The sequence below is a fragment of the Crocodylus siamensis genome, chromosome 3, assembly GCF_052110815.1.
Source record: "Crocodylus siamensis isolate JL-2025a chromosome 3, ASM5211081v1, whole genome shotgun sequence".
NCBI lineage: Eukaryota > Metazoa > Chordata > Crocodylia > Crocodylidae > Crocodylus > Crocodylus siamensis.
In genome coordinates, this window is record NC_143397.1 from 254,007,650 (window position 1) to 254,030,234 (window position 22,585).

A 22,585-nucleotide genomic window follows, 5' to 3' on the forward strand; every position below is an offset into this window, starting at 1 on the left:
GTCAGTGATGACCCCAAGATCCTTTTCTGCCTCCATGTGACAAGAGGGGAGTTCCCCAGCCTGTAGGTATGGTGCCGGTTGTTCCTCCCCAGGTGCATCACCTTGTACTTGTCTGTCTTGAATCCCATCCTATTCACATTCGCCCACCCTTGTAACCTGTCTAGGTCTGACTGAAGCCTGATGCTTCCTTCTAGTATGCCAACATCCCCCCACATCTTAGTGTCATCAGCAAATTTGAACAGGGTGCTTTTTACCCCCTTGTCCAAATCGCTGATGAAGATGTTGAACAATGCGGGCCCGAGGACCGAGCCCTGGGGGACCCCACTGCCCACGTCCTTCCAGGTTGAGAAGGACCCATCCACCACCACCCTCTGGGTGCGGCCCACCAGCCAGTTGGCGACCCAGTTGACTGTGTCAGCATCAACACCACAGTCCCCCAGTTTCTTAATGAGAACGGGGTGAGAGACAGTGTCAAAAGCCTTCCGGAAGTCCAGGAAGACTATATCCACTGCTACCCCTGCATGTAATGATCTGGTAATCTGATCATAGAAGGCCACCAGGTTGGTCTGACAGGACCTGCCACTGAACCCGTGTTGGTTGCCCCTAAGCATGCAGTCCCCTGCTGGCCCCTCATGGATGTGTGCCAGCATAATTTTCTCAAACAGCTTGCCTAGGATCGAGGTAAGACTAACTGGCCTATAGTTTCCTGGGTCCTCCTTCCTCCCTTTTTGAAGATGGGAAGCACGCTGGCCCTCTTCTAGTCCTCTGGGACCACACCAGAGCACCACGAGTGCTCATAAAGCCGTGCCAGGGGTCCTGCAATGACCTCGGCCAATTCCTTTAGGACTCTAGGGTGGAGATCATCCGGACCGGCTGACTTGAACACGTCCAGCCCCTCCAGAAGCCCCCTAACTAGTTCCACGCTAACCTTTGGACCAGGTGTGCCTCCCCCGCGGCCTGAGGGGGCCCAGCAGGGAGGTGGCTGTTCTGGTCCCTACTTAGGAAGACGGAGGCAAAGAAATCATTAAACATGTTAGCTTTGTCGTCTGGTGTGACGACCAAATTTCTCAACGCGTTCTGCAAGGGCCCCACGTTACCCGGGACTTTCTTTTTGCCCCCTATGTATTTAAAAAAGGACTTCTTATTGTTCTTAATCTGAGAAGCTAGTCCTAATTCCATTTTTGCCTTGGCCTTCCTAACTGCCCCCCTACAACCCCGAGCAACTGCAGAATAGTCATCCCTGGTGATGACCCCTTCTTTCCATTGGGTATATGCCTCCTTTTTAGCAAGGAGACATTCCTGGATGCTTTTGGTGAGCCACAGAGGCTTGTGTGCTCTCCTGCTCCCTTTGATCCTCATTGGGATTACCTTCCTTTGGGCTTGGAGGATCGTCTCCTTAAGGAGCAACCACTCTCCTTGGACATCTGGCTCCCTTCCCCTCTGGGGCCTCAGCGCATCCCCAACTATCCTCCTTAGCTCGTTGAAGTTTGCCCTCCTAAAGTCTAGGGCTGCTGCCTTGCTGCATGCCTTTGCCACCTTGCGCTGGATGGTGAATTCCAGCAGGCGATGATCGCTGTCACCCAGGTGGCCGAGCACCCTCAGCCCCCTCACCAGGTCATCACCCGTGGCCAGCACTAGGTCCAACATGGCGTCCCCCCTGGTGGGGCTGTGCCCCTCCTGGGTTAGATGGAGGTCCTGCACTCTGTCTAAAGAACCGACGTGAGCGGTCAGACCTGGCTGACTGCTCCTCCCAGCAGATATCCGGGAAGTTCAGGTCCCCCATGACTACCACATCCTTAGCCTTCACTACCTCTGTGAGCTGACCCAAGAATTCCTGGTCGAGCTCTTCTCCCTGGTTGGGAGGTCTGTAGTAGACCTCTCTTCCCTCGACTGCCTTGTACTCTAACCCAAAGCACCTCAGAGTGCCCCTCCTCTGACTCCTTGCTAATTGACAAAGATGTGTATTCCTCCTTGATATAGAGTGCCACGCCCCCACCTCTCCTTCCTGTCCTGTCCCTCCTGTACAACTTATAGTCCTTGACATTCACCGCCCAGTCATGATAGTTGTAGTTGAGAGAATAAAGATCTTGAAAGTCCTCTTGAGAGAATAAAGATCTTGAAAGCCCTCATGAAGAGTTATCAGATTTAGCAAAAGAATAAACATCTCTGGCTGGATTGATGAAAGCAAGGAGCAAGAGTGTAGCTGCTCATTCCTACCTTCCTTGGATTGGATGGATAAGGGAGGCTGCGATGCAGGTGGAGGCCTGTAGTATTATAGACCAAAGATAAAGTACTTCTGCTACCTCAGGGAAGGAATTATCCTTCTGAAACATTTCCTGGGGCTGCTTTTGGCACACATGCCACCCATTGCTTACCCCTTAAGCTATCCCTAAAGGTATGATTGAACCTATAGTATCCTTGATCTCTTTATTTAAATCCTGAATGATGGCTTCTAATAATAAACCATTTTAAAAATTTTAAGGACACCAGAAGCAAATTGACCCTGAAACCTTTAGAGATTTCTACAACTACTGGAAAGAAACAGAAGCAGAGGTTCAAGAAATTAATCTACCACCCGCTGTAATAGAGTACTTAGATAAAAATGAATGTGTGTACAAGTTATCCTGCTCAGTTAAAACTACCTATGGTGTTGGAAAAATTGCCATGACCCAGAAGCGATTGTTCCTTTTGACTGAAGGAGGACGGCCTGGCTATATAGAGATCTCCACTTTCCGGGATATAGAGGTGAGCAAGAAGGGGAACTGCTATCACTGTTTATATGATTGTGAACATAGGCCAGATTCAGTTTTGTTAGCCAGTTTGTCTCATAAGCTGAGAACTTTGATGAATGTTATACAAAGCATGAATACAACTGTAGGAAATGCACCAAAAAAAAAAAAAGCTATCAATGATTAAACAAACACTTCAGCCTTAGGGACTGAATGCTGAGGGGCCCTTCTCAAGGATTGCTATCCCACTTGTGCTAGGTGCTGCACAGATATAGAAAAAAAAATGTTTCTAACCTAGAGCTTGTAGGATAGATTCTTGGAAAGATACAGCTGAATGAAAGCCAGGGATACAGTGAGAGGGGAAGAGGATGATTGTAAAATGAGCAGGTCTGTCAGATCAGCACTGAGTTTTCATAAACTCTGATTAGAGAACGTGTTGGGGTATTTGCATATGCCAGGGCTTTCCAACTGGCGGCCTGCGGGTTGCATCTGGCTCCTGAGGGGTACACCTTCAGCCTTGGGCTCCTAGTCCAGGCACTGCTTCCCCAGATGCTGCTACTGCCAGTCCCTGGGCTCCCCTTTCCATTCTCTAGCTTCTGCTTCCCTCGCCAGTTTTGGGAGCTGGGTGGCATAGCCTGCAGGGCTAAGGGAACCTGTAGTGGGCAGCTTGGTGGGCATCCGTGGACCTGGTGCAACACTGGGTGCTGGTACAGCATGGAGGGTGCCCTGCTGTGGCGTGTGGCCCAGGGGTATATGGCTCCCGGGGGTGTACAGATAGCCCTGGCGTATACCAACAATAAAAGAATTTGCTTTGGCTAGAAAGAGTGGAAGTTCTCGGGGGTACAGTGCCCTGTCTGTGATTCTGTTCTACTTCCTTGCATCGTTTCTCTTCATTTACAGGAAGTGAAGAGTACTACTGTAGCTTTCCTTGTTCTGAGAATACCCACTTTGAGAATTAAAACAGTATCCAAAAAGGACATCTTTGAAGCTAACCTTAAAACAGAGTGTGATCTGTGGCATCTAATGGTGAAAGAAATGTGGGCTGGGAAAAAAATGTCAGATGATCACAAGGTATGCGTATTGCATTTCTGTTGAACTACACAACATATACTTCAGACTATTTCTGCTTTCACATACTTCAGAGCTGTCAAACACATGGCCCAGATCTGGCATGAAACTACTGTCTGGCCCACCAGACTACCAGCACAGGCAGGGAGTGTGGATCACCACAGAATGGCAGTCAGTGACAGTAGGGCACGTGAGAGCTAATGACCGTGCACTCTGTCCACTCAGCTGGTAACCACAGCTGCAGCCCTAGTTCCTTGGCTGCTGGTCCCTGCTGAGTGCTCCATGCTGGAACCTGAGCTGGAGCTGCTGCAGTGCCGAGGCATGCAACGGTGGCAGCTCCAGAGCTGACACAGCACATGGCAGGGGCTGGAGCTGCCACCATGTGCTCTGGACCTGAGCTCAGAGCAGAAGCTGCTATCGCTGCCACGGCAGTGTCTGTGTGTCCCAGGCCGGATCCAGCCAGCAAGAAGCCCTGCAGTCTGGATCCAGTCTGGGGCATAAGGTGATTTTGACATGCCTGACATACTTAATAATGCTTTAAAAGTCTTGTACTGTTTCCCAGCTTTCAATAAAGAGATAACAGAATAATATATAGAGATCTTGTTACTAACTTGTCATTTTATTCTTTGCTGCTGTTTAACACTGATAGTAGTTTGAGATATTGTGTAGAAACAATTCAAAATATAGTTCTCTGAGTACACTGCCAAATTTTCCTTTTATCATTTGTCAGCCTTAGGGGTTTGTTTGTTTGTTTTTTTATGCTCACAAATTTTGTGAGCATACAAACATGGAATTGTGCAGTGATCTGGGAGCCAATAAACTGCTAATGTAATTGCTGGAGTAATAGAGAAGGTAAAGACTAAAGATGATTTAATGGCACACCGTAACTGTAGTTGCTAAGAAATGTTGGCATTTAAGGAGCAGTTCTCTGCCTCTTAAGTTTCTGGATACCTTTTTGATCCAGATTTCAAATGCATGCAACAGTCAAAGTGCAGAGCATGCTAGAAGTCTGTGGAATTGGTTCAGATCACACTTCCCAAAGATGAGGTCTCTGTTCTGGTCCGAGAGAGTTTTAGCTTTTTATGTCCTCCTTGGTCTAAGGCTGGTATTTTCATCGTTGCAAGCCAGACCATATGGCACCAGCTAATGCTGTCTTTAGTGGAAAAATCTTGTAAACTGTCACAGTAACACAAGAGAAGCACAAATTGTATGCATTTCTTTACTTTTTTTAGGTTACTGCTGGCAAAATCCGTAGTATACAGAGTAGTCTATGGGACTTCTTAATAGGACATTTTAGTTTATCATTTCTACTAACTTTCCTTTCTGGTAAGTGTCTTGAATACTGGTCCAATGCATGCCTAAATATGGTGATAGTCCTTACAGTGAATATAAAGACTGGAAGTGTATTAGAGAAATGATTGACAAGTAAGTCAAAATCACATTTTTCATTTTTAGGATCCTCATTATATTCATCAAGCACTGACTAATGTCCTCCTGATGGATGCTGTAGTTGGTGCACTGCAGTCCTCCAAAACAATTTATGCTGCCTCCAAGCTAGCTTATTTTGACAAGATGAAGAATGAAGGTTAGTTGCATGTAGGTTAAAGGCATAACTGCAAAGTCTGTTCTGGCTTTCTCTTTCCATATTCCATTTTCAGCAGGTTGTTTCTATTGAGCTTGTTAGGTTAAATAATGACACATTTTAAAATTTTAATTTGGCATTTAACTTAGAAGTCTGTGTCTAATTATGGAGCCTTCATGTATTTTTGTTTTCTTCCATAGGCTGCAGGGGTATGCAATATATAATTGTCTTTTATTTGCCAAACATAATCTCATTCAAAAGTGGTATTACTTTTGGACAGGGGTGATCTAGGAGTAGCTCTGTGGGGAGTGTTCTATAAGGAACAACAGCTGGAAGCCCAGGAGCCCCCTGCCCCTCCTCCTCCACCCCCGACTGGGAGATCACAAGAAGAGCTCGGCAGCTCTGAGCATGTGGAGATTGGAGAGGACCAGACTCAGCAGCAGGGGAATGAAGCAGAGCTCCACGACTGGCTTAGTTACAAGGAAGATTAAAGGAACTGGGATGGGTTTATGGAGGGGATATGGAAAGGGGAGTTTTGGCTGTCCAGTAAGAAGGTGGTGTGATGGGTGGGTTATGTTTGCTGTCCCCAGGTTGCAGGGAAGAATGGAGGGTGTTTGGTTTTTCCCAGGCTTCTGGGCTCTGCTGGTTGCCACATGGGGCTGAGAGGGAATTTTTTTTCTCCTCCGGTTGCTACAGGTATCAGGATTTGGCTTTTTCTCCTCCCTTCACCCTGTTCTTCCCTCAAAAGCACTGGGTATTGGCTGCAGCCAGGGATGTGCCAGAGCTCCTGCTGGGACCAAAACCAAAGGTTCCTGGTTAGAGGGTCTGGCTCCCCAGCTCTGGGCCAGGCTGATTGCCACATTTAGACTTGTATGCAATGGTTTGGATAGCGGTGATGCTGCCTTGAGCAGCAAATTGGGTTAAATGAGCTCCAAAAGTCTCTTCCAAACCTACTTTTCTGTGATTCTGTGATCAAGCTGAAAAAATCCCTCAGTAGTCTAACCCCTTAGAGATACAGGATTTGCTGCTCTTAAACAAAGCCAGGTAGATGTATATCAAGCATGGGTAGGAAGAAAATAAACAGTGGGGGGAGGAAGAATCAGAAATCCTTCTCCCAGAGAGTGCTGTAACCACTAGGCTACAACACACCATGACTCTTCCCCATTTGTAGCCCAGCTGGTTCTGAATTTAGATTGTATATTCTCTAGACTGAGTGAAGTGAATGCACTCTTCTTTTCTGCCTCCACTGTTCCCTACAGTCTCCCACGATAATTTAGAGCAGTGGAGTTAGGAGTCTGATTTTCCATCTCGGACTCAACTTTGATGGCAAGAAGAGACAAATTAGGAATGTGACGTAGATTTACCATAAACTGCTTAAGAATTATGCATTCATTTCTTGCATCAGCATGTACAGTCTTGTAACTTATCAAGCATTTTTATCTGTTTCAGTGCCCATGATGATCCCCAAAACTACATCTGAGACTCTAAAGCACAAGATCAATCCTTCGGTTGGTGAGACATTTCCACAAGCAGTAAATGTTTTGCTTTATACACCAGGTACAGAGTTTCATTCTTGGAATTAATCCAGTACAAGTAACAAAGTGTGGTGTTTACATGCCTGCCCTGAAAGCTCTCTGATTTGGGCTGTTTGAAACCAAACACCCGAAGTCAGGAGAGAGAGAGAAGGGAGTAAGTTCCAAAGTTGAGGGCCCCTTGCAGGGAACATACAAGCAGCAGCCCTGCTCTTTTACTACGGGGCTTCTGGATGGCACTTTGTTGCCTGCAACTGCAACAGTGCGATGTAGGGAAAGATGCTTTTACCAAGAGATTGATCTTAAGTCCTTCAGAGGTTTATAGGTCATATCCAACACCCAGAAACTGAAAGGGAGCCAAGGTATTTATTGCTTGTGTGGTAGGAGCGCTTAATGACTCAAACCAGGATTAGAGCTCCAAGGAGCTGATCATTTCACATACATACAATGAAAAGATTGTCCTTGCTCTGGAGAGCTGACAGGTGTAAAATGAGACATCAAGTGGACTCACCAAATGATGTGGGAGAGCACAATGGTGACATGGTTATTCTGCTCATTAGCTGCTAGTATAGGTTCTGGGGTACAGATGCCATGCTTTAGCAGGAAAATGCATTTTCTGGTCATTTGTGCAAATATAGTGGATAGTATTGTTTGTTCTTCTTCCCTCTCCCTCCAATACTAGGACATCTTGACCCAGCAGAAAAACCTGGAGATACCTTTCCAAAATTATGGTGTGCTTTAAATGAGGGGAAGGTAGCTGTGTTTGATGCATCTACCTGGTCTATCCAGCAGCATTGTTTTAAAGTGGGCAGTTCTAAACTGGTAAGTGAGACAAATACTGCTACTTACCCTTTGTATTAGTGTATTTTCCAGGAGCGGTAGTTGTGGCCCAGGATGCTATTTTGCTAGAAAACATGGTCCCTGCAGGGAACACATTTTGCTAAATGTCCCTGCCAAAAGAGAGAACTATTTTAAGATCAAAGACTCCAGGCAGACTGATTTGATAGATGGGGGAGTGTAAGGAAACGGACAATATTGGTCAGCATGAAAGATGGTATTCTTGGTTTGTGAGCAATGTAACAGCAGGTTTGCAGATATTCATGAGAAGGTCCTCTAAGGATGAGTACAGCATGTTAAAAACACAGAACTGCTTGTTTCATGGGGATAGCAGTAATCCATGGCCTCTTCCAATGGGAGTAGGGAGCTAACATCTCAGTAGCAAATGAAAGTTAATAGGTAGGTTGGGAGCAGTGTTAGAGAGGCCTTTAAAGTGAAGAAAAGCTTGAAATGAGAGAAGGGGAAGGGAAAGCAAGCCGAAGGTTGAGGGTGAAGGTTGGTTGTATTTCTGTCAGTTTTCTTTTGGAAGAAATCAGTGGAATTTTGTGTGGAGAAAGAAGTGAAGGCAAAAGGTGGAGATTGTCCTGTAGTCGAGGATGTGTCATTTAATTAAGTTGGCAAAGTAGAATTCCTTAGGAAGATGGCAGAACTGAAGGAGGAAAGAATGAATTTGTCGTGGGAGAGGTCATCCTAGGTTTGAGATTTGTCAGTGATGGTTTGGAGCAGTGGAGATGGATGTTGGGGCTGACCCATCACTGGGAGTGCTGGCAAGAGGTCTTCTGATGGGGAAAGTGACTTTTTTGATGTGTTTTATTCTCTTATTTAAAAAAAAAAAAATCATACCAAGCTGAGCAGGGGAAGGAGGGATTGGAATCAGTCAAGAAATTATCCAATGCTCATGAACTGGATGTTATGGAAAGTTCTGCGTGGGTTGAAGTAGACATTGGTAGGTAAGGATAAGAGACCATGGTTGGAAAGGAAGAAACTCAGAAAGATTAGTGAGTGAATGTTGCTCAGTGAAGACCAAATACAGTGAATGGAAGAGGTTAAAGCAGGGCTGCAGGGTGAATAAAGACAGGAAGGTGAACTGGTGTGCGACTAAAGGGTCAGATGAGTTATCCATGTGGAAGTGAAAAAACCCCATGATATAACAGGAAAGGATGGAAGAATTGGGATTAATTAGTCTATAGGCTAAGATAATAGAAGACAAAAAATAAGACAGTAAAAGGGGGGTTGATAACAGCCTTCAAATACAAGAAGCACTGTTTGTAATGAGGGTGATCCTCAATTATCCTGTGTCTACAGAGGCAGAGCAAATACTAATGGACATACATTGAGACAAGGGAGATTTATGATAGGTATTTGGAAGAACTTGGCAACTGTTAGGAGGAAGAGTGAGTCAGGAGCGAAAGTAAAAGGAAGGCTGAGGTGGAGGGGTTGGGAAATCAGTGGAGGACAGTAGATGGCAACAGTGTGGAGAGGGAGATGATAGGAGAACTGAATACAGTAGTGTTCAAAAGCAGAGAAAGGGGTGGGTAGAGAAGCAGCAAAGACTGGGGAGGCTGGGTATAGGAGACAGTGAGATATGAAGAGGTTAGAGATAGCTGTGGTCTTTTGTAGAAATGGTTGGGCATCCCAGTGTCAGCGAGGGAGGGGGAGGTGTAAGGGGCAGGCAAGGCATGAAGCTTGGAATTGTGACACAAGACTGGCAAGGGCTGGTGTGAGGGCTGGTTTGGGTTATACATCACCAGAGGTGAGTGGCAAGACTTGGAGGGAGGGTGTGTATGTGGGATCTGAGTTTTTGCATGTGGGAGGAAAAGGGGTGAGGAGCAGCTAAAGCTGGTGAGAACTGTAGAAGAGTAATGATGACAGTGGGGGGAAATGGATAGAGGAAAAAGGAGGCCAGTGGCAGATGCCTAGACGCAGAAGAAGGGCCCTGGGTGAGCAAGTGGACAAGTTTACGAAAATGAAAGGCAACATGAAGGATGTAGTGAAGGTAGGTAATGTTTGCAGCAGGACTCCTGCAGCAGGATTGTTCCATCCTTCTGTCAAGAGGGAAGAAGACCAAGGGATGCTGTGATAGTGTCCTGATCATCTCTGGAAATTCAGTCGAGACCACTCCTCATTTCTCAAGCCACGGATGCTTAGTAATCATAGGTCTTGGCTACAGTGAAGCTGGGAACCATGCGGGGTGTGGTTTTATATTGCTGGTGTTAACCACCAGGAAACAATTCCTGTTGTATCATATTTCTGCAGTCTGCTCTGAAGAGTGATTGCCTTTTGAATTGCACTTTCTAAAATTTGCATTTTTTTTTTTATAGACTTGTATGGTAATGGTAGAACAGAGCCAAGTATGGATTGGGTCTCAAGACTCCATTATTTACATAATCAACACACACAGTATGTCTTGCAATAAGCAACTAAATGACCACCGTTCTGATGTGATGGACATCGTTGTAGAGCAGAGGAACAGTATACCCAGGTAAACCTGACTACAAGTTTGATTTCTTCATATGCATACAAGTAAATAGGGGAAACATTCTTTGTACTGGACATTGTGAATCTGGATGAGAAAATTGTATGGAAAAGAATTTTGAACAGGATTCTCTATGCCAATCATCCCAAAACCATTCCGGGGCCCCTGGAGCCCAGAGCTGCTCTCTGCTATGCTGTCGCTCATCCCAGCGAACAGACTGAAGTTGCCCTGAAATGGGTCTCTATCTCTCCACCTCAGATCCTCTCCCATTGTACCTGGACTCTGCAGCTGCAGTGAGGGATCTTTGCTGGCCCCAAGTGGCCCCTCGCTTATGGATTATGGAAGAACTCTCCTCTTCTCTAGGGAGAGGGTTAGTCTGGAATCCAGAAAGTCCCTCCTTCCACAGGCAACCAATAAGGAGATGAACAACAAAATAATTTATTATAAAAGCAGAACGAGCATAAGAGACCAGCTGCCATGTGTTGAGAGAGGTATAAAACAAGCAAAAGACAATACTAGAACCGTGACCTGTTCTTACCCTATACCTTAAATCCAAAGACACAGTGCTTAGCCAGGTGAAGGGTCTAGATGCAGCCTCAGGCTCCATCCCTTGCCCATCTGGGCCTCTTGCATTCCCCTCTCATCTTGGTATACCCAGCCTCCTTAGCTGGGTGATTCAGCCGCACCCCGGGTGCATCTAAACATGAAATTAGGGCAAAGAAATAACCTCTGGCTCAGTTTGCGCTGGAGTTTTTTCTCTCGGGCTCAGTATTTACACGTGTCTGGGATTGCAGCACGTTGAATTGGGGCAGAGCAGCTCTGGGTTGGCAGGGGGCTCAGGGGGTCAGCCCCAAGCTCTGGGTGGCATTGGGGCCGGCTGGGGCGTGAGGATGCTACAGTACAAGGTTAGGCAGCAGGCAGCTTCCGCACTGTACCACCCTCGCACCCCATCCAGCCACAGTCGCCATCTACAAGTGCGTTGTGGTAGCATGAATTACACCACTGTAGAATAGTACTTGTCCCAGACACATGGGTGCACATGTAGATGGTGATACTTTTACCATGCAGCTAACTAGTCAACTCCATGGTAAAGCACACGTGAAGATGCACCCTCTTGTAGCAGAGAAGACCGAAGACAGAAGCCATGCTCTCTAGCAGGTATAAGTGCCTTTGCCAATCTGGTTATTAACGTAAGTTGCCCCCTTCATTTCTAGGGGGCTTGCACTATGCTGGTAGCTTCCTGACCTCTCCAAAGGTACATATTTACTAGACTACATTCTTGCATCCGTTTTGGATAGAAGATTAATCTGATATGTTGTCTCCTAATGATTTGATCAGCTAGGTGTTTAGGCCTCTTTTAAAGTGTACGTATATCATTGTTGGTCCAGACCCAGGCTTCCTGTGGCACGGTCTATGTAGAGGACCACAAAGCAAACTAAGACCAATGTAATTCTCTGCCATTGTCCCTAAGCATGAACAGTTGTAGGCAGTTCAGGGTAATTACTGCCTTACTAATGTGACCTTAGCTGAAATTTAAAGATGCCTCAAAATTACATTTATGTCAAATACTGTAACATATACAGGCAGGAGAACAATCGAATTTAACACAGCTTTGCGCTAGCTGTAATCAGAGACTAAATACCTCAATAGTAAACCTAATTTAGGAGAACATCCACGCATATCACAAAGTAACTTTGCCTTTGGATATTTCCATGACACCTAATTTTTCTGCAATGATTAATCAGCTCCTCGATTTAATGTTAACTTCAAGAGAAAGGTGTGCAGGTATATGAAAGGAGGCCTTTGAAACACCCACCCAACTCTATTTTCTTTAATTAGCTTTATTAGCATACCTTATATGTAAATTTATCTCTTGTGAATGTGACTTCATTTCTAAAATAGCCCTGCTTTCTTGGAAACTGCTTTATCTTATATTTGCTGCCAGTTACATACAAGGGCCATTGTGAGCACTAGGGATCATCTGAGACTCGGAGTACTGTGGGTTATGTGCCTTGCACCAGGAAGCAGCTTTGACATGGAATTTCTGTGGTTTTCTTAAACCCCAGGGAAATGCACCTACACAACAGGACTCCTCTTCTGGCTGCTTGAACAAAATGGAAGATATTTCCATGCAGCTAGACTGGTACGAAGCAGGCTCAGAGAATTGAGAATCTAGGCCAGACTGTGGTGACACAAGACCAGTTAAAGAGCCAACCCACACAGTATGATGATTGAAATCTCAAACTGAAAAATAAGGGCAAAGCATTAGCATGTGTTAAAGGAGAAAAGAATCCACAAAGGAAACAAATTACTAATTTTCAAAAGTTTTGGACAGAGTTCATCACTTGAAACAGAGAGGCTGCCTACCAGTAAAGCAAGCCTTTATTAAGGCCCATAGGGAAGCATCTGTGTTATATCTAGTAAAACAGAGAATTCCCTTTTTAAAGTAAATCTTACGCTTTTTGAAACAGAATATGTAAGACAATTGTTGGACAGAGATGAGAGCAATGGGAATTTGGAGGCATTCAGTTATGGGTCGACACAGTTGCATTTTCAAAGCCATTCCATTTTTGCTGCATGTGTATAACTGAGTAGCCTTTTACAGCACAGTTCTTGATTTATTTTTCATTACAGAGAAGCAAAGAGTGCATTGTTTTGTTCAGTAGCTACTACCCCACTCTGAAGAAAGATGTTTTTGTCTGGTTCATGTATGTTAAATAGGATGATAGAGTATATTTTTCCTACATGCAATCACAATGGAAAAATGATTTTGATATATATATTAACTTGGGAGAGTCGGGAGTTTCATAGCCAGTAATACACAGCAGAGTTAGAGGAGAATGGTTCTCATTCAGTTTTCTCGTTTGGTATAAATATTGCACATTTTCGTTCATAATGCATAAAGGCGTCTCAGATCACTGTAGTAGCCTAATAAACTAGATTTCAAAATTTGAGACTTTACAATCCTGTGACCCAATTTTGAAACACTTACGGATAATATCGCAAGATTCAGTTAAGGAATTGAGTTGGGGGCAGCAATGCCTAATGTTTTCAGTGCTTGGCACCTATAGCCTGTCTTTCAAAAGGCTGAGCAGGCTACACTCTTTCCTTTTTTTTTTTTTCTTTTTATTTAATTTTCTGTTAAAACATTCCTGGAAGGGGAGTGGTGATTCAAACCCACAGGCCCTCCCTCCCAGCAAAACGCCCTGACCACCGGACCATAGTCTGTTTTTGGTGGAGGATTTGCCCTCCCTAAATCGCACCAGAAGTGCACCGCACAGCAGCTCCTTTAATCTCGCCCTTTGCACTGTGCACATCCTGCCTTGCCGTCTGATTGGCCAAGGGACTCTGGTGGCCACACTGCTTGCTCCTGATTGGTTGCGAGGCAAAAACTGTAGTTTTAAATATGACATGGTTTTTGCCTCCTGGCTGATCAGCAGAGTGAGCTGCTGGGCTGCCGGGGGCCCTTGGCCAATCAGCGCAGGAGACCAAAAACTGCAGCATATTTAACCATAGTTTTTGCCTCTAGGCCAATCAGGAGTGAGAGGTGGGGCTGTGGGGGCCCCCTCCACCAGTCAGCAATGGTGGGGGGGAAGAGAGTATGTGGCAAAAAGAGCAAGATATAAAGGGGCCGCCATGCAGCACACTTAGAGCCTTGGCATTACTCACTCACTGGATTTATAAATCCAGCCTCAGCATTACTCCCTTCCATCGCAGTGAAGATGATTAAACCCTGAAACCAAGGTAGTGCCATCAGTTGGACTCGAACATGAGATGCGGCATCTTTCCAGCAAATGGGGTTTCTCTCAGAGCGTGGCTTAAAGTCTCAGTTTTGGATTTGAATGTCCAGCATTTGATTTCAATCTGTATTTTTTTTTTTTTTTAACAGCCAAGCTTATTCATGCAGTTTAGATGGGACGGTGATTGCTTGGAACATCAGCACTTTGAAAGTAAACGATATATTTCAGCTGCCCTGCCAAAACCTCACTTCTATCAAACTCCATAATGACTGGCTGTAAGTTCTTCATGGTGCTGTAAGTTCTTCATGCGTCAACGGGATCTCCTGACTGTATATTAACAAACTTTCTGTCCTTGCAGAGCTGGGACATTGACAGTGCCCTTGTCCACTTCCTTTACCAGTGGCACACAGGGTGTCTTTGGTATTTGGGGCATTGAGCCTGGTATTTGTGAGGGTTGTTCACAAAAGTTTTTAATGATACGTTAGAGAAACACTTGTCTAGGATGGTTTAGTCAGGGGTGATCCTGCCTTGAGGTGGGAGTTAGATGATATGACCTGAGAACCCTTCTAGCCCTACTTTTCTAAGACTTCATTGAGTGTCTGCCCTAGATTTCATAGATTTCATAGACATTAGGGCTGGAAGGGACCTCGGGAGATCGAGTCCAGCCCCCTGCCCAAAGGGCAGGAAGTCAGCTGGGGTCATAGGATCCCAGCAAGATAAGCAACCAAATGTCTCTTGAAGGTGTTCAATGTAGGTGCTTGAACCACCTCCGCTGGCAGACTGTTCCAGACCTTGGGGGCTCGGACAGTAAAGAAATTCTTCCTTATGTCCAGCCTCAAACGGTCTTGCAGGAGTTTGTGACCGTTTGACCTTGTCATCCCCTGGGGCGCTCTGGTGAATAAACGTTCCCCCAGATCCTGGAGGTCACCCTTGATAAACTTATAGGTGGCCATCAGATCACCCCTGAGCCTGCGCTTTTCCAGGCTAAAGAGTCCCCTGGCTCTCAGCCTGTCATTGTAAGATCTGTTTTCCTGACCTCTGATCATGCACGTGGCTCTCCTCTGGACTCTCTAAAGCTTCTCCACATCCTTTTTGAATTGTGGAGCCCAAAACTGGACGCAGTACTCCAGCTGCGGCCTCACCAAGGCCGAGTACAAGGGGAGAATGACGTCCCGGGATTTGCTCGAGAAGCATCTATGGATGCAAGCCAGCATTTTGGTCGCTTTATTAGCTGCAGCATCGCATTGCAGGCTCATGTTCATTTTGTGGTCAATGATGACCCCCGAGTCTCTTTCTTCTGTAGTGCTAGCCAACGTAGCATTGCCGAGCCTATAAGGATGCTGCAGGTTTTTCTTCCCAAGGTGGAGAACCTTGCATTTTTCGGTGTTAAACACCATGAGGTTCTCGTCTGCCCATTTGCTGAGCTTGTCCAGGTCAGCCTGGATCACCCGCCTATCTTCTGGCGTGGATGCTTTGTCCCAAAGTTTGGTGTCATCGGCGAACTTGGCCAGTCCACTCCTGACTCCAATGTCCACATCTTTAATGAAGATGTTGAACAGGATGGGTCCAAGGACAGAGCCTTGAGGGACCCCACTGGTCACAGGGCACCTTGATGAGTGACTGCCATCAATCACAACCCTCTGGGTCCGACCACGGAGCCAATTTCCCAGCCAGTGGATCGTGGTGGAGCCAAGGCCACAACTGGGCAGTTTGGCGAAGAGGTGATCATGGGATACCAGATCAAAAGCTTTTTTGAAGTCAAGATATATGACATCAATCTCTTCTCCCTTGTCCATGTGATAGGTCACCTGGTCATAGAAGGAAATGAGATTGGTCAAACAAGACCTACCTGCAACAAACCCGTGCTGGCTATCCCTTAGGATGTTAGCCTGGGCCAGTCCCTCAAGGATGGCCTCCTTAATAAACTTTTCTAAGATCTTCCCCAGGATAGAAGTCAGGCTAATGGGCCTGTAGTTAGCCGGATCCACTTTCCTCCCTTTCTTGAAGATCGGCACCACATTGGCCTTCTTCCAGTCTTTGGGCACTACACCAGAGCGCCAGGAGTTTTCAAAGACCCGTGCCAGGGGCTGGGCTATGACGCTCGCCAGCTCCTTGAGTACCCTGGGGTGCAGATTGTCAGGGCCGGCTGACTTGAAGGTATCCAGCTTCTCAAGGTGTTCCTTCACGAGGTCAGCATTGTTGGAGGGTAGGGGATCCCCATCACCCGGATCTCCCTGTCCCATAGCAGGCGTGGGCATCCCGTGTGACTGATGAAAGACTGACGCAAAGTACCTATTTAATAGGTTGGCTTTTTCCTGGGCGTCAGTTGTCAGTTGCCCCATCTGGTTTAGCAGGGGTCCAACATTGCCCTTGCTTTTCCTCCGGCTCCCACATATCTGAAAAAGGACTTTTTATTGTCCTTGATGCTTGAAGCTAGTTGGAGTTCAGTTGCAGCCTTGGCTTTCCTGGTTTGTGCCCTGCAGGACCGGACCAGCGCAGAATAATCCTCCTTGGAGGTGAATCCCATCCTCCATCCTTTGTAGGCTTTCCTTTTTTGCCGCAGGAGGTCCGCTAGGTCCCTGGAGAGCCAGGAGGGCTGCTGTGCCTTCTTGCTGCCTTTCCTCCGTGTTGGAATAGATTTAGCTTGTGCATTGAGGATCGCTTCCTTGAGAAGCAACCACTCTTCTTGAACTCCCATCTCCCTGGGTTCGTGGTCTCTAGGGGCCTGACCGACTATCCTCCTGAGCTTGTCAAAGTCGGCTTTTCTGAAGTCAAGGACTTCTGTGTTGCTGACTGACTTGCCAGCTTTACGGCAGATGGTGAAGGTGATCAGCTCGTGGTCGCTGTCACCCAGCTTCCCATCGATCACTAGGTCGCCGATTAGGTCATTTCCTGTAGCCAGTACCAGGTCGAGCAGTGCTTTGCCTCTCGTTGGCCCGTAGACTTCTTGAGTCAGGTAGAAGTCATCCACGCACGAGAGAAAGCTTTGCGACCGCTCGGATTTTGCTGAGTGATCTTCCCAGGAGATGTCCGAGTAATTGAAGTCACCCATGACAACCAAGGTCCTGGAGCAAGCGGCCTCAGTCAGTTGCCGGGCGAACTCCTGGTCAAGCTCGGGACTTTGAGTGGGAGGTCTGTAGTAGACTCCCACCGTTGTGTCCCCGTGCCGTATTCCCCACGAATTTTTACAGAGGGTCTCTAGCTGTCCATGCCGGTCGCCAACATCAGCTTGCAGGGACATGTAGCTTTCCTTCACATAGAGAGCTACACCCCCGCCTCTTTTGTCAACACGATCCCTCCTATACAGGGTACAGCCCTCTATACCCATGGTCCAGTCATGGGTGGAGTCCCACCAGGTCTCCGTTATCCCAATGACGTCATAATTTGCACTGAGCAGGAGGACGAGCTCGTCCTGCTTGTTGCCCAGGCTCCTGGCATTAGTGCACAGGCAGGCAAGTGTCCCCTTGGGGGCTCTTGCCTTGCCCACAGATTGTGCCAGGGCTGGGGCAGGGGTGGGCTCCCTTAAGTGCCTTCGTCTGCTGGCTTTGCAAGGGTTGCTCAGCGGGCCAGCAGTGGCAGTAGTCTCCCCGTCCCCCAGGAGTAGGTCAGCCAGCAGATCTATGGGTGCAAATACTTGTGCACTCCTGAGAACAGAAGAGATCTACAAATATCTGCCTGACCTCTCCTCCCCTTCTTTCCCTCTAAACTGTCTAACTTTGAGTGTCTGGGCCTGACACAGTGTGGGCTGTGCGTCACGTGGCTCAGACTTCCCTCTGCCATGGCTCTCCCTGTGCTGTGCTGCACCATATGGGTGCCCCTATACTGGGGGCTCCCCGGGTCGTGCTGTGCCATGCCACCCACACCACCCCTAGGGGTAGGGATGTGCAGCAGAAGCTAGTGGAGGAGAGACACCTGGCAGCTGTAGGAGATTTGATGGAGGGGAGTGCTGCCCAGACTAGAGCCCAGGGGCTGAGAGCTAACCCTTTACAGGCTGGATGTAGCCCTGGGCTCCCAGCTGTGTGGCCGTATTGTAAGAAATCAAGTAAGAGCAAATGACATAGTTTATAGGGGTGTGCGAAGCGGACGGTATTTGATTCGGATTCGGCCTGATTTGGGGGACAGTGATTCAATTTGCTGATTTGGATCACTGTCCTGATTCGATTTGGCCCAATTTGAATCTGAAGACTTGATTCTGATTTGGAGAATCAGTGATTTGGCCATAGACGCAGCTTTAAATGTTTTTTCTACGCATGTCAAGGTACCAGGCATGGCTTGTGAACGCCAAGATAGTGGGGCAGATGGAGTGTCCCATGGGCGTGCGGGGTGGGGGTAGGGTGTCGATGCGCTTGGTGGTGGACCTGGAAGTATACTGGAAATACTTTTGGTCCACTTCTGGATCCGACACTGAGCATGTGGGGGACCCCCCTTGGCTTAGTGCTTGCCTGTGGGGGAACCCCAGGTGCCCCCCAGACCGAGTTGGGGAGTGAGGGGGTCCCCTGCATGCTCCACAGCAGATCTGGAAGTGGACCGGGTGTACTTCTGGGTCCACCGCCGAGCATGGGGGGGGGCCTATGCTCCTGTGGGACGCTCCTTCCACCCCGCCATCTCGGCCTTCATGAGCTGCACCCAGTACCTCAAGGTACGTGAAAAAACATATAAAACAGTGTCTATGACCAAATTGTCTGATTTCTCTGAATTGATTCAGAGGCTTCCGATTTGATTCGGAGAGATTAAAGGGTCTTCTGATTCAATTCAGAGACTCAGCCATTGAATCAGACCGACTCTCCTCTGAATCGAATCGGGTACCGAAGCTTTGCACAGCCCTAATAGTTTATAGCTCTTGCTGCTATGACTGGTGGCCCCACATTCTCGGTGTGTATACACTTACCCATGCCTTCCTTTCCACTTTAACTACTAAACATCATCTCTTTAATACTGAAGGTGCGAGCAGCTGCATACTGGCCGTGTCAACAAATGGGCTTCAACAGGAAATGAAAATTGAACAGAACCTGAAAGATATGCGTTCACATTTTCTCTGCTTCCAGCTGTTTCTCGAGGTATTAAATTTAGGTTGCTAATTCCATTTCAAGGAAGTCTGCTTTATAAACAGTGCTGTATTTCTTGAGATATATTTGTAAGAGCACGGCTAAGGCTGGCTGTGTTCTTTGTGCCTTAGAGAGATGAGGTCTGGACATCGTGTTTTGGTAGCAGTGACCTGTGTGTTTGGAATACAACAAATCTCTCAAGCAAACCTCAAAAGATTCATCTTCAGGATTGCTCTGAGATCACCTGCATGATAAAAGTGAAAAATCAGGTGAGATATTCATTAAACCTTCATTGTCACATGTTTCTTTTTGTTGATATGCAACATAGTACTAATTTGTGTCTCTCTTTCAAGTTTTGTTGCCTGATTTTTTTTCTGTTACTGAGTTGTATTCAAATTGATCTGAGACATAGGTACCACTTTGGAGTCAGCTAAGCTAATGGCAGCCATGTATAATTGACCACTCGTTGGATATTTACAAAATTGTAAGCAAAGCCAAAATTGTTATTCATGATGATTTGTGCAATGGCTTTATTAGCCACAGACCAGTGAACAGTATGCAACAAAGAATTGGGTCCCTTGATATTTAATCCCTCATGTTCTGGTGACCAAGACCAAGAAGAGGCTAATGCAGGGGCGACCAAGAAGGGACTAATGCATGTGCACCCCCTGAGAGCCCCGGTGCACCCCCTGTCAGGCTGTGTTCCCTGTATAGCCGGTGGGCAGGCAAGAGCACCAGTGTCCCCCCTGTGAGCACTGGCCGGGGAGCAGGGCCGCTGAGAAAAGAGGTTGTGCAGCTTCCGGAAGTGGCTGCGGGAGGATCAGTCGCAGGGGGACTCCCCACCCCCTGCCAGCAGGATCAGCTGCGGGGGACCTCATCCCCCGGTTGCTGACTGGTGTCGGGGGGGGGCACATGCCCCCCTGACTCAAGAGACACCGACACCCATGGGCTAATGTACAAAAGTAAAGTCTGATTAGCTGGTCTTTTTCAACACACTACAGGCCCAACAAAAGATGGCTAAAAGGGACTAAAAAGCTCCCCTCATTGCCATCTGTTTCCATAATTAATGACACAAATATTTCCCTGGGTAGAAAATCAGTAGTTAATTTTCCTAAAATAATCCCAGTTGGAACCTTTTATCGCTCCTTCTTCCGCAAAATGTGTGTTGCTTTGGAGTTGGGAAGCCCCTCTGCTATGGGCGCCAGGATCTGATGTGGCAAACCAGAGAAAGAAGCCATCCGGACAGAGCCCCCAAACTGAGTGACCAACAAATTCCTTGGAAACCCAGAGCATTATCTCTTTTACACTTTCCAGAGCTTCACCCCTCTTCCCCTCCATCGATTCAGAGCCCACTAATGCCTTAAACAGTATCATTGTCCAGTTCACTTGTACAGAAATAAAATTGGCAAACACCCAACCGTCCCCCTTCCTCAGCTTGAGCATTCAGTCCTCCTCTTTAATCCTGCCAACAATCAGCAGGCCAACAGGTCCTGTCCCCACTCTTGCCTGAAGTGGGATGTGGGTAGTAAACCTCATAGCTCTGCTCTAGGTAGTGAAATAGCAGCTATTGGGAAGCCAGGCTGTGCCAAAGTGGCCTGCCAGGTGCTAAAAATGACAGTGATGTCTGCTATAAACTTACTTCTAAATGCCTTTTAATTAAAAAAAAAAAAAAAAAATCTAGCCATTGTATGTTGTGTCTTTCTGGAACAAAAACCCAAGACAGTTGTGTATGTAAAGCAGACAAAATGGTCTTCTTTCTAACTAGCAAACTTTAGTTAACATGTGTTATAGTGCATATACAGAAAAAAGTACAAAGAACTATCTTCAGTGAGCCACTTTATGGGAAGCCTCTTTTCAAACTTGGGTAGAGAAGCCAATGACCGTCTCCTGGGGGTGACAGAACAACTCCTCTGTTTCAGCTGTATCCTTAAACCAACTGGGAATATATAATGCTTCAAAAGCTGTTATTTCTTTTCAGCTCTGGATTGGCAGCAGAGGACTATCGCAGGGCAAAATCAAAGGAAAGATCTACGTGGTAGACATTGAAAGGAAAAGGGTGGAGAAGGAGCTGGTGGGCCATGCGGACACGGTGAAGGCCCTGTGCTCTGCAGAGAACAGATACGTCCTCAGCGGCTCTGGGAAGGAAGAAGGGAAGATCGCTATTTGGAAAGTTGAATAGTTTCATTTTCCAAATATACAGTTTTATAAATTCCTCTTTTGGAAAACTTGCTAGTTTTGGTTTTGTTTACTCCCACTTCACTCCTCGGTTCTTAACCGTCCATCAGTGTTATTTCTAATGTAGAAGTTTAGTTATTTGAGCGGTTACTACACCACTGTGGTAAACTGAACCTCCCAAGTGAATTTCTGTTTGCCCCTTGCCTAGGTCAGCCTCTACCCGCCGACAGAATAAAAAGTGGAAAACGGACGAGAAGTTATTGGCTTTTAGACGTCAGTATGCATTTTGCATATGTATATTTTAGCATTATTATTTAGCATCGACATTTTGGGCCAAATTCTTTGCTTATGTAAACTGACTTCAGCCAGGAAATAATAGATCCAGTAATTCCATTTCAGGTTGTTCTCAACAGGGAGAGAAAATTGTGCAAAAATACTGCTCTTAATGATGATACTTTGCCTGCTGGACAGCTTGTAACAGTGGGACCTATTTATTTGAAAAAGAAACTTAAATTTGATGTAGTGACTGTAACTAGCCATTCCTGCCGTCTGCTTATCGATGGTGCTGTATTATTGAACGTGCACATGTAGACATAGATTTCTGTACTAGCACTTAGAAGTGGTAAGAGATTTGGATATTTTCAAGTAACTGTTTACTTTTGCACTTCTTGGAGGAAGGCAATTTTAGGAATACTTGAAAGATCTTTGGTGTGCTTAGGATGAAACTGCCGCTTCAGTTCCTCCTTTGAAATGTTTAATTTAGTATACTTACATTTCAGTATCACCCGTGCCTGCTGCTAGGAGCAATGCTTTTGTTACTGTGCAAAAAAGTGACTCACTCCACACGATCCCACACCACCCCCTTAGTGAGACTGTCTGCAATGAGCAACCGCAGCCCATATCTAACAAGGAGTTCACATTCGACTCTTCAGTCAGTCACAAGACTACTTAACAGATAATGCAAAATTGTTACTGAAAGTAAATACCATTGTATTGTCGGACGGTAAATGCCGTTGTTTTGTCGTCTGGAGTTCCCCAGGAGCAAAGTTTCTTAATCATTTCCTTCCAAGACGTTATGGTAATCCTGAGGTTAAACATTATGATTAGAAGATACTAATGTTGATAGTTGTCAGAAATAGGCGGATCTGAGTTGAGAAACCATATATGTATGCAGAGTGGTTGTATATATCTCTGTAGAAATATGCAATACTATGAAATACTGTAAATAGATGAAGAAAATCAGCTGCTATTTTTGTAACAAATATAAAATTATAGCACTGTAGGCTTGATGGAAGTATTGTATGCAGTACTCCTGATGATATAGCCTATGTAACTATTTTAAGTCTTTTTTTTATTCACCTGAAAAAAGGGATTGTCACTTTATAATAGCTGAAACTGTGC

General features: G+C 46.3%; 1 protein-coding gene across 1 annotated transcript in view; it reads left to right on the top strand.

Moving 5' to 3' along the window:
• DENND3 (DENN domain containing 3) overlaps positions 1–21,965 on the top strand; it is a 74,387-nt gene extending 52,422 nt beyond the window's left edge. Inside the window, exons 14-24 of the mRNA XM_090040724.1 lie at positions 2,483–2,745; positions 3,630–3,800; positions 5,253–5,382; positions 6,829–6,936; positions 7,594–7,733; positions 10,070–10,230; positions 14,114–14,239; positions 18,585–18,593; positions 18,913–19,021; positions 19,141–19,278; positions 20,988–21,965. Coding sequence (XP_089896850.1) covers positions 2,483–2,745; positions 3,630–3,800; positions 5,253–5,382; positions 6,829–6,936; positions 7,594–7,733; positions 10,070–10,230; positions 14,114–14,239; positions 18,585–18,593; positions 18,913–19,021; positions 19,141–19,278; positions 20,988–21,188 — 1,556 coding nt within the window. The 3' untranslated portion in view covers positions 21,189–21,965. The remainder of the gene's footprint in view (positions 1–2,482; positions 2,746–3,629; positions 3,801–5,252; positions 5,383–6,828; positions 6,937–7,593; positions 7,734–10,069; positions 10,231–14,113; positions 14,240–18,584; positions 18,594–18,912; positions 19,022–19,140; positions 19,279–20,987) is intronic.
• Positions 21,966–22,585: the final 620 nt, after the last annotated feature.